General features: G+C 35.3%; 1 protein-coding gene across 1 annotated transcript in view; it reads right to left on the reverse strand.

The window, feature by feature from the left end:
* Nucleotides 1–12,138, reverse strand: part of PREX2 (phosphatidylinositol-3,4,5-trisphosphate-dependent Rac exchange factor 2) — a 238,851-nt gene that overhangs the window by 161,400 nt on the left and 65,313 nt on the right. Inside the window, exons 2-6 of the mRNA XM_004679816.2 lie at nt 10,224–10,295; nt 8,509–8,631; nt 5,899–6,003; nt 3,944–4,045; nt 519–680 (exon numbers count right to left, since the gene is read on the reverse strand). Coding sequence (XP_004679873.1) covers nt 519–680; nt 3,944–4,045; nt 5,899–6,003; nt 8,509–8,631; nt 10,224–10,295 — 564 coding nt within the window. The remainder of the gene's footprint in view (nt 1–518; nt 681–3,943; nt 4,046–5,898; nt 6,004–8,508; nt 8,632–10,223; nt 10,296–12,138) is intronic.

Below are 12,138 nucleotides of genomic sequence, written 5' to 3' on the forward strand. Positions count from 1 at the left end.
AAAAATGACATGACAGCTAGTTCCTTCATTTTAGAAATGAAAAATTTTAAATGTGGGGGCTAAATGGGTTTGAAATTCAAAGTAAGTGGGTTTAAAATGAAATGCATCATCAAGCACCTAATTGAGAGGACCTGAAAATAAAATCACAGGATACATGTTGAGCTTTTCTGCCCTTCACTTTCTCCAGGATTCAGGCTATGTAACTACTGACCTAAATTAAGGCAGGAAAAATGTTCATCATGATGCACAAATACTTTAATACCAAAGTTTACAACACACACAATATCAACTGACTATATCAAAAACTTGTGAGGTAGAGGTTAAGTCAAATAATTGTATAAAGATATTTGTATAGAGACACTTAAGAATAATCATGACAGTACTTTTTAGAAATGAGATGACCCTATAGCATTATATAAGAAAATAACCAGTTACAATTCTCTCTGATGTCAATAATTCTACACATGAGCATAAGACATGACTATTTTAGGCTCAATGGTTGAGTAAGGCAACTGTACCTCCCAGCCTTCAATATGAGACTGCCATTCCTCTAAAACTTCCAACTTCTCCATCTGTCTCTTGGCCTCGTTTATGTTGGAACAGACGGCTTTCATGGCTTGGAGGGCTTCCATCACTGCTGCGTAGTCACTGTGTTTCCTTGGCGTCCGCTTCAGCAACTCCTGTTTATACACAAAAAAACAAATCACCCTTTGATCATCAGCTTTCTGGTACAGCAGGTTCAGACTGACCAGGAAATGAAAACTGCAAAGATCGTGAGAGCCACTTTCAGAAGTGACATCAAACTCCACCAGATGAAGATCAAAAACAAAAGTTTAAATCAGTGAATGGAGCACTGTCCCAGGGACATGTTGCCATCACCTCAATTTTCCCCTCAAAATTATTTTGTTTTTAAAAAATAAATTTCATTTCAAATTATCAGATATCTCTTACACAGTTATTTTTCAGTAAGTTTGAATTTTGCTTCAATAGAAGTATACATCTTTCTATATCAATTAACTGAAGAATTTTTAAATTATGCTCATCATTTCAAAAATAATTAAATGCCTTATTTTGGAACAGTTTTTGAGAAACTCTACAAATATAAATAGAGCAAAATTTTCAAGTAATGCCTTAGATTCCAACAAAAATAAGTTCTACAATGCTCCATCATTAGAGAAGGAACATACACTTTTCCGCCAAGAGGTCAGGTTCATTGTGTGATGAATGAATGGCGACTCCTCCCCCCCCTCCACTCCCCGTCAAGGTTGTGTTTGTTTGGAGGGTTTTTATTTATGCTTTTTTTTTCCCATTCAGGATGTCAGAAACAGTAATCTTTAATCTCTTAAATATATTAAAAGTTCTTGTTGTTTAGAAGCATAAAATTAAACATCTTCACCCACTGTCTAGACAGTTGTGACCACATTGCTTTTTAATTAGTCATTTGTTTCTTTACTACAGTTGCCAACATCATGTAACTAACACAATTACCAAAATCCTCAGGCAATTCTTTAAAGGAATTGTCTTAATTCTTAACATGCAGTGGGAAAATATGCAGTGGCTATCCCCCTCTTGAGTTCTATTATTGTTGAAAAGTCTACCATACTCTTGGATTTTGTGTTCAACATGTTCACACTCTGTTCTGCAGAACTAACGGAAAAGAAGACATATCACTCTCAATACACGGGGACGAGAAGATTATGCTGGGTCACAGCAGATGAGGGCTTCTCCAGAAAATCTAAAGAATAAAAATATTTGTAAAGTATGTGAAGTGGTCAAATCAGTTTGTAGGCTCTGATTTTGGGCAGAAAAGAATTGTGTATCTAAGGAGGTAATACATGCATTTAGAAAAGCAAATGTGAAAAGCAACAGAAACAACAGTTATATTATCCTTCTATCAGCTAGCTATTAATTTGCTACTAACTCAGTGCTCACTGACCCACTCAATAATTTCAAGTTTCACAAGTAATATCAACTTCTCTTCACCTTAACATGATAGCCTAGTCCTTTCACGCTTTTCTCTGAATAAATAAAAACATCTAAAATCAGAGAAGGATACCAGTAGATTTCTCCAGAGGATAGTATAACTATCAATATTATCATATCTAATATAAAAGGAAATTGTTTTCCTTTTTCTTTGTGAAGATAATCTTTAAAAGAGAGGATAAGATATCATCTCTCCACTGTTTGAAGCCACTGTAAATAGACCTTCTTCTTCCTAAGCAAGGATAAGGCCATGGTCCTGTCTTGACAAAGGTTAATTCAGAAACCAAAGATCATCCCCAGCAGAAATGAGTGACTTAGAACCACACTGTGGGGCCCTCTCTGGTGGTGCAGCAGGTTAAAACACAGCACTGCAAAAGCAATTTAAGCGTGAGTTCAATTTCTGGCCAGGGAGATGACCCACATGATGTGGCAGACTTCTCCTGACCTGCCCACTACTCCCCTCAGCAGTGTACTTCATCAGTTGTCCTGTTCTGCTCCCCCTCTGTCTCTGGTGAATCCTCTCACCACCCCTATACCTCTGGCCTGTACCCCAGTTCTGTATGCTTAAATAATTTTTAAGCACTGTGGCATAATGTATTTTTCTTAATACCTCTATCCCATCTGACTTTTCAAGCAAACAAATCGTTGAAATTCTAACCTCAGGACCAGTTATAGCTGTTAGGAGGGTGTGTGTGAATCTGAATTACCAAGTCAGATTGCTGAGGAGAATTTCAGAAAAATAGAAATCATGTTTGCACCAATATGTCTGCCCTCTGCAGAAGTGGAAATTCCTGTATTAGTTTCTCTCCTTGACTTTTTATGGCTTACTCAAGCAACTTTAACTTTATTTTTAAATAAGGAAATATCCCTTGCAATGAAATGTTATACAGAAATCCAATTTACACAACTGACAGTAGATGCAGTAAAAAATATACTTTCTGTTCAAATTCATAACATTTGCCTTTGAAATTATATCAATAAGAACATTATTGAATATATCTATGGCATACATGAGCAGTTTTAAATAAAAACCAAGTAGTTTCAATAGATCAATATAAAAAGAGCATAACTGTATATAAAGAATAATGGCTAACATTGATGAAATAGGTACTATGCTAAATGATTTGTAAAAGTGGTTCAATTGATTACCATTATGTAATCTTTTACATTTTTGCAAATATATGTAGACACACATATGCACATCAATGCATGCACATTCTTATAAGCATGTGCTATAATTTCATCATCACTGTTGCACACATGAAAACCCAAGACTATAAGTTTTTAGATTATGTGCTTCAGTCATTCCGATAGCAAAAAAACTTAGGATTTGAACTGCAGAGCTCATGTGCTCGATCACCACATCAATTGCCTAGCCATATATTTCCAAAAGTCATAGCATCAAGAACTGCAATTCAAACCTATAATACACCCTCTTGCAGTTTGTGCATCATTTTTCATAATAAAAATTTTGATCACAACAATGGACCTACACAATTAATGGGGCAATTTTTCACTTTCTAAAAGCAATGTTTTCTTCATACAGTCCCTCTATGTTCTATCAGTTATTGTCTGTCCCATGTAACCCACACTAGTTCCCTTGTGGGAAAATTATGAAATTATATAACTTCATGAAGTAACCGATGTTAAGAGAAATAAGAAAACTATAAGTCAACAGAAATTTACTAAAGATAAATACTGTAAATAATGCTATATAAACTAGTCATTATTACTTAATGAGATTTATCTTGAAATGAATGTATTTAAACTATATGAAAATAAAAAAGTATATTTTCTACAAAAGGTAATTTTTCTTTTCTCAAAAGATCTGCTTCCCCCCCAAATAGGCATTTTCTCCAATATCCATGATCTGTCCTTTATAATGTCAATGTTAAAGACCACCAAAAAAAAAGGTGCAGCTAGAAGAAAAATGCTACAATAAAGTAAAGAGATAAAATACCTTCAATAAAAGAGGGTACTTGCATATCCTTTGTATTGGTGTAACTAAATATCCTTCCAAGGGAACATCTGTATTCTTTCGTCCTCCAAGTAACATACAGTTCTGGGGTAGAAATAAACATAATTAATTGCATCTTTAAACACAGAAGTATGAAAATTTCACTATCATAAAATTTCATGTGAAATCATGTTACAACCTCCTTTTCCTATGAGTTGCAGTCACATAGTATCAAAAGAACAAAATACTTAGTGATAAACTTAACAAAGTAAGTATAAGGCCTGGATATATATTGTTAAATATGACAGCAAAAGTATAGTAATAATGGAAAAAATTTTAATAAATTGGACTTCAACAATACTTAAAATTTTTTATTTTCAAATAATAATTTGTAAATGATCAAATCACACTGGGATACTTGCAAATTATATGTTTGATATACAACTTGAAAATAAATATAAGATAAATATCCCAATTTAAATACAGAAAAAAGATTTAATTAAGCATTCCACCAGGGGATAAATAAGCACATGAAAGCAAACAATATCACTAATAATTAGATATGCAAATAAAAATCACCATGGAATACAACTATATACCACCATGATTAATAATGTAGCATGTTGGAAATGATACAGAGAAAATGCAACCTTCATACCTTACTAGACAATATGGTCTAACATGAAGACTTACATGTGAATATTTCTAACAACATTAGTTCTAATTGACCAAACTGGAAATTTCTTCACTTTTCTATATTAACAAATATTTCTGTCTGAAACAACCTCTCATACACAGTGTTTTCAAGGATCATCATTAACTAGCAAATAAAGAAAATTTGGTGTGACCACACAAGGAACTAACAATCAATAAAAGACAAATGAAATACAGATGTCTGTGACAAAACGATGTACTCTGAAAAACATTTTACTCAGTAAAAAAAAGTCAAGTCTTTAAAAAATTACATTATAGATTTTATTAATATGAAATCCAAAGAAGACAAATTTGCAGAGATAGAACATATTCAGCGTCCTCCCTGGTGGTGTAAGTCTGAGCACTATGAAGCTATCTGCAGCCACAGAGCACGAGTTCAATCCCTGGCCAGGGAAGTGACCCACATGGTGTAGCAGATCTCTCCAGTCTCTCTTGCTCCTCCCCTCAGAATTGTATTTCAGTATATCTGTCTGTTCTGTTCCCCACTCAGAGTCTGGTGAATCATCTCACCCCTTGCACCTCTGGCCTGTACCCCAGTTCTTCTAAGTAAAAAATGAATAAAGTCTTTTTTAAAAGGAAAGAAAAAAAAATCAGCACTTGTCTGGAGCTACTGGTGGGAATGGATGGAGGCAGGCTGTAAACAGACATGAGGGATTTTATGGGGGTAACAGAAATGCTGTAAAACTGTATCATAATCATGGATGTTCAACTCCACAATTTGCTAATAGCACTAAATTTTACATTTTAGTGTGGTCCTCACCAATGATTACATTGTACAAGTAACTGCCCAAGTATGCATCTATCTGTGCTATCCTAAAAACAGTATATACATCCTTACTCTTTTCATGACTACTGAACAGAGAGTGAAATCTGTAAATATCTTTTCTCATTTATTTCCTCCTTTATTATCCCACTTATAGCTCTCTTAGCAAAAGTAAATGAAACCTGAGGGATCCGCAGGGTATGAGAATGATGATGAACTCTGCCATAAATGTCTTTTCTCACTAGGTGCCGTGGGTCTCACAAACAATTCATAATCAACCAGAAGAGAGCATTTTAGCATTTCCACAAATATAAGCTTCTCCCAATTCTCACTTACATTACCAAAGGACTAGTTTCCTAGCCTGAGTATGTTAAAAGAGTTATCCCAAAGCAGTTTTTGCACCACATTGAGGCTATGTCTTGGCTTTTCTTGAGCCTATCAACAAATAAGAGCCTATGGTAACACATAAATATTGACATACCAAAAGAAAAGTCCGGATTGTTCTTATTTTGTTAAGTTCAAGAAGCAATTTTTGTGCCTTCTCATGGTTACTACAATATTCATCATAGATACGAAACTTGTCTTTCTGTGAATTCAAGTAAAAATAAGTTAGTTACATTATCAAGCATTTTGAAACATTAGCCTATGCTATGTTCATAGGTGTTTACTATGGTTCAAGAAATATACAGCATGTATATATGACTTTTTAAAATTTTTTTTGATTCATGAGTTATAGCCTAAAAAAAGAGGATGAATATATCAATTATAGTTCAGTATGATGCATGTATTAATAGAGAAACGTATGAAGTGGCAAAAAAAAAAAAGCACAGAAAAGAGAGCACTTAAATTTGTAGGGAAGGTTCAGACAGATTTCTAAAGGCAATGATATCTCAGCAAGGCACAGAATGATGAATCCATAATTCCTAGATGGGGAGAGGGAGAAAGTATTACATAAAGAAAAGGAATATACCAGATTATATAGGTTTAGAGAAATAGTGCCCTGAAGTTTATATATACCATCTACACAGGTGTATCGAAGAGGGATGTGGACAAAATAGATAATATGCAGCAAAAAGTTTCAAGAGTTATAACAGACTTTGAAGACCTACATATGAGATGGCATTTCAGAGAGAGATTTGTTATTATAGAAAAGAAAGGAAATGGCAACTATTTTCAAATAGTTACGAGATATAGTGTAAAGGACTTCCTTTTCTCTCCAAAACATAAAATGAGGACCACTAACTGCACACTTTAAGGGTAGTGGTGGGATCTTATAAGCAAATTTGGAATTAATAAAAAAGATTTTCTGGCCCTCCCTGGTGGCGCAGCAGGTTAAAGCGCAGCACTGAGAATCTGAAGCCACTTCCGCATGAGTTGGATTCCCGCCTGCTGCCTGCCCCGGAGGAGACCACATGGCGAGCCAGACCTCGCCTGGCCCGCCCACTGCTTCCCTCAGCAGTGTACTTCGTCGATCTGCCTGTTCTGCTCCCCACTCTGCCTCTGGTGAAGCCTCCCACAGTTCTGGCCTGTACCCCAGTTCTGTATGAATAAATAAATAAATCTTTAAAAAAAAAAAAAAAAAAGATTTTCTAACCACTAGAGCTAAAACTAGAAACTTCACAGATGATATAGAAAAAAATTTGTCAAAAAAAGGAATTTCACCATCATGATCTCTAAGCTCTCTCTACCTGTAAGATTTTCTCTAACTGATTATGATGAATAACAAAGCAGGAGAATAAAAGAGGAAGACACAGAAAATTAACCAAATATTAGAGCCACAGTTTGTCCTTTGAAATTTCAAAGATATGCTTCTAAACGCTGGCTGCTATTTTTTTATAGCCAGCAGAGAATGTACTGGATTACTTAATTCAGGAGATGATATGAACCAGAATAAAATAAACTTCAGAAATAGTTTAGCTAAATTCATGGTTGACAGATTTATTATGTGTTATTGAGGAAGTGTATGTCAGTGTGTGAAATTCCCATGTGCAGCTTGCAACTAAGACAGCAACTACAACAGCTGGCAGGAGATGCCAAATCTTTCTCGAAAAGGCACAGTCTGGATCAGTGGACACAAACATACGTCATGGTTTCCAGCCATACCCAAGACAAGCACAGCTTGATGGTCCTCCCTACATTAAGGAATCTCTCCTTTTAATATAATGAAATACCTTTTGATTATAAAAATAACATAATGCCAACTCTGTTCATTATGTCTAGAAATCTAGAAACCTTTATAAAAAAAACTACATGAAAAATCAGAAATTAACAAAAATTGATTTGTGACAAAATTCCCATACATTAAATATAACAATTGCATTTGATGAATAAGTGGTTTTAATTTGGTATTCTGGTAGATTAGCATCAGTAGAATGGCATAAATAGCCGCACTATTTTTCTATTTTTTAGTATGAATGTCCTCTAGTTTTGGAAAAGAGTCCATTCTGCATAAGGCTTTTGACTCTGTAAACTGCCTAAATAATTTCCATGATCGTGTACAAAGGATATAAAAATAATCATACTAGCATAATACATGATTTAAAACAACTAGGCACTAACTTGCTATTTTTCTACACTGCTCAATACAACCTTCTGAGAAACCATCCTTGAGAAAGTTTCAGACATAGGCATATGTATACCTCGAGGCTCTGGGTTTGTTCACTTCTAGGTCTGTCACAGAAATTGCTTAACAAGGGAACATTCTCACTAATAAAAGGCTCATCACGCCATTATAAGATTAAGGATTTTCTGCTTCAAAAGGGGAATGTTCTATGTTTGAGAAAAACATAAAAATCCATTCATTATGAACAGCCTGAATATTCATTAGAATTCAAAGCTACAGAGGATGCGAAGAACCAAGTCTTTTGAAAACAGAAAAGGCTGTTTCTTCTTCGCTGAGTAAAATGGATGATGTGAGGCGCTCTTCCCATTTCTGGCTCCAAATAGAAGATTTCATTGGCCTTAAAGGACCCCAAACTTTTGGTGCTGCATTTTACTTCTGATGCTGAAATCACACATGCAACTATGCCAAAAACTAAACCTTAAAGTCCAGGGGGAAAGAGCTTTTAAAAATAAACAGAAATGTTCCTACAAAGTGAAGAAAGCAGGTTCCCACTTCCTGCTGAGCGTTAGGTTCTGGATGTAAGCATTCCTCCACGACTTTTAAAAATTCTTTATGTACTGCGAGGATATCTTCAATATTTGAGAACAGCATCTGTAAATAAATACATGTGTAAGCAAGTGAACTATTAAAGCAAGTTTAAAAATAAAAAAGAAGTCATCTATGTGAGAGTAGGGTTCTCACTGCAAGTTAAAAACTCTGTGGGTAGATAGCTATCCTCCTTCCAGTCCTTCCTTCCACCCAACTGGCAGAGTGTCAATTCTGTCTGGACATTCCCACACAATTCTGGGAATCAGGAACTGACTCCTAGCTCTCAGGAAAAGCCAAAGTATGGGCATACTTCAAAGTACGGTAGTGTAAAGCTATTAATAGAAATGGAGTTCAGGTGAAACAGAACGGGCAGATTTGATGGCAGATGCTTCAAGTTCTTTGCTCCTATGAAGGCTGCCCTTGGAATGCACAGTCCTTTCCCCCTGTAGAAGCTACTAACTAGATCTGAAAGTGAGAGCTGGGACAGTCAGAGTTGCTTTGCAGTGTAGGAGTTTGAGAGCAAAGTGGATGACTTAGATGGCAGTGACACACTGGAGAGAACCTGGCAATTGCACAGCACCCCCAAGTCATCACTCCTAAACCTCCTCTGTCTAGAGATCCTAACATAAGGTCACAGTGTCTTCAAGCAAGCTTCCCTAATATACATGATTTTGCTTGCGACCAGAAGCATGTGAATAAAAATATTTCCATGATTGGAGAACTTAAAAATTATTTACCTTTTAGGGAAACAGAATCAGAAAAGCCTATAAAATCCCTGGAAATTTTTTTTGTTTTCAGTAAGGTATAATAGTAAAGCAGCATTAAAAGTCAATACTAATGGGGCTTTCCCTGGTGGCGCAATGGGTTAAAGCACCATGTTATGAAGCTCTCTGAAGCCACTGCAGCATGAGTTCAATTCTCTGCTAGGGCTTAACCCACACAGTGTGGCAGACCTCTCCTGACCCGCCTGCTGCTCCCTTCAGCAGTGGATTTCAGTAGATCTGCCTGTTCTGCTCCCCACTCAGCCTCTGGTGAATCCTCTCATATACCACACCTCTCGCATGTGCCTCAGTTCTGTAAGCATAAATAAATAAATCTTTTAAAAAATGTAAATACTGGTGATGGTTTAGAGAACTTTAATGATAATAATAATAATAACCACAGTAGTTAATTTTCACTTAATACCCATCTTTATTTTTTTTAAACTCTTCACAATTTTCCTTTTCTGTAGCTTAAAAGGAAATACTCATATTTCCTTTTAGATATTATGCAGACTTTCTTTTCTGTACCAGTGGACAAAACAAATATTTCACCTTCTTGAGCTACCTCTAAAACCGCCCCTTAGCCACAGCTCAGTTCCCCTATTCTCATAGACACCAAGGTTCACAGGATAGGATTTATTTTTCTTCTTCTTTTCAAGCATTCCCAGACCTTGGCAAAACAATGTTTCTGTGTCTTCTAGGCCATGTTTTTAACCCACATGTCTTTCCCTAAATTCTAATTTCACTTAAAAAAAAATTAATAAACAAAAGTGATTCACATAAGAACTTATACTGGAATTGATGATAAATAGAGTCCTATGGTAACATCCTACAAATAAAATTTTATCTAAGGGGAATTTGTGTCTAGGTGGAGAGCCAATTATACCTCCTTACCTTTACTGTTTCTTCTGTTACATTTTTATCAATTTTTGAGGCTGCACACTGGTTCATTCTGTGTAAGAATGCCTGCATGAAACAAGAACAGTAACATTAGGAATAGAAAATAACTAGATGTTGATCAGAATTTTAAAGATTTCACACACACACACATACAAAAACAAAGTTTAAAAACCCACTAGCTGTTGTGCTTACATCAAAATATTATTTCCTTTATATTTAGAGGGAACAGCTGAAAGTGATTACACATATATGAATAAATTTATCCACCAGGGTCTCAAAGTTCTATAGAGTCAGATGTTTCACAAATGTTAAATTCTGTGAAGTATAAAAGAACAAAATGATATTTATAATGAAAAACAAAAGTCAGAAAATCTAAAGTAACTCCTTTAGAACTGAGAAACACTGAGGAAAAAGGTGGAAGTGAGGGAGGGAAATAGAGGAAGGGGGAAGCAGAGGGAAAAGGGAAGAGGCGAGTAAGAAGAGTACATACTCTTTGAGAAAGAATCGAAAGATCTCTCTGTTCCTCCTATATCCCTCTTTCCTAGAGTGTCAGGAAGCCATAATATGTATTTCTGGGAAAGGGTAGGTCAGTTTTCTTCAGAGCCCTGTGGTAAGCAAGTAACTCCTTTAGAAATTCAGAGTATTATGAACTCTAAAATGATCATTAAGCTTTGACCCATGACTAAACACACTATTATTTCTGCAAAGAATAAGGGAGTAAAAAAGGCTTATTTATACTGGGCCTTTAAAATAATGTTTAGAAGGAAAAAGAAAAAAAAAGAAAAAAGATGTTCCCCTTCAGAAATATGTCCACTACCTATCTAGTAAGCAGGGCAAATCATTCCTTATTTAGTCTGACTTAAGGGCTCTGCACATTACCACTCAGTCAGGGTAAGACTGCACAGGCATGTCCCCAAGACACAAAGAAGCTCAAGGGTATCTGTGTCTGTGAGTATTGTGTCCAGTCAATGTAAACTAAGGCACAAACCCAATTCCCAACATGTTATATTTATAAATATTAAAGAGATCAAAACCTAGGATTATTGATAATGCTCCAAAATCATGTCTTGCCTTCAAGACACTACTAGTAAGACTATAAATTGGCACGATTTTTCCAAGGACAACCTGGTGTTACAGCTCAAATTTTTGAATGAATATTCCTTTTAACCTAGCAATTCTAGAATTTAACCTAAGAAAACACACAGACATAGAATTAAAGTATCCACTAGTAAAGGAATCATTTAGTACATTTAAATTACAGAGCATGATGTAAAAGTATGATCACAAATGGACTGTAATGAAAATTATATAACCTACGAGCACGTACAACAGAGGTATATGAAATAATTCTTGGATGAAAAAATGTCATGCATGATATATACAAGCAGACAAGTAGATAAACACAGATTTAAATGTGTAATGTTTATGCATTAATGCTGGGGGAAAAATAGCATATACAAAACTGGAAACGCAGGTTTCCTCCAGGTAGTTGGGAGGCAACCTTTGTACATTTTTTTTTTTAATTTTCAGATTATGTAACTATGAGCATGCTAAAACTTTTATAAAAAGAAAAACAAAACTATTTTAAAGAAACAAACAAAAAAAAATAAGCACAAGACCTTAGTCCTGGCATTTGCTTCAGCACCGTCTGTACTCATGATTCAATCAGTTCAAATTTCAAGTTCCATAACTATAGACCCACATAAGGACTAGCAGTCTCAACTGAATGAAATAATTCAGTTGAATTAAATAAAATGAATGAGAAAGTATTGAATGCCAGTTTAACTTTTATTGGAAACATATGATATCATTTCTAGAACTATTACTAATATTAGGCATACTGGACCTCCCTGGTGGCCTAGCTGTTCTCCTCACCAGCATATTTCTGTAAATCTGCCTGTTCTGCACC

This window comes from Condylura cristata, unplaced genomic scaffold, assembly GCF_000260355.1.
Source record: "Condylura cristata isolate star-nosed mole 26May11 unplaced genomic scaffold, ConCri1.0 scaffold00009, whole genome shotgun sequence".
Taxonomy (NCBI): domain Eukaryota; kingdom Metazoa; phylum Chordata; class Mammalia; order Eulipotyphla; family Talpidae; genus Condylura; species Condylura cristata.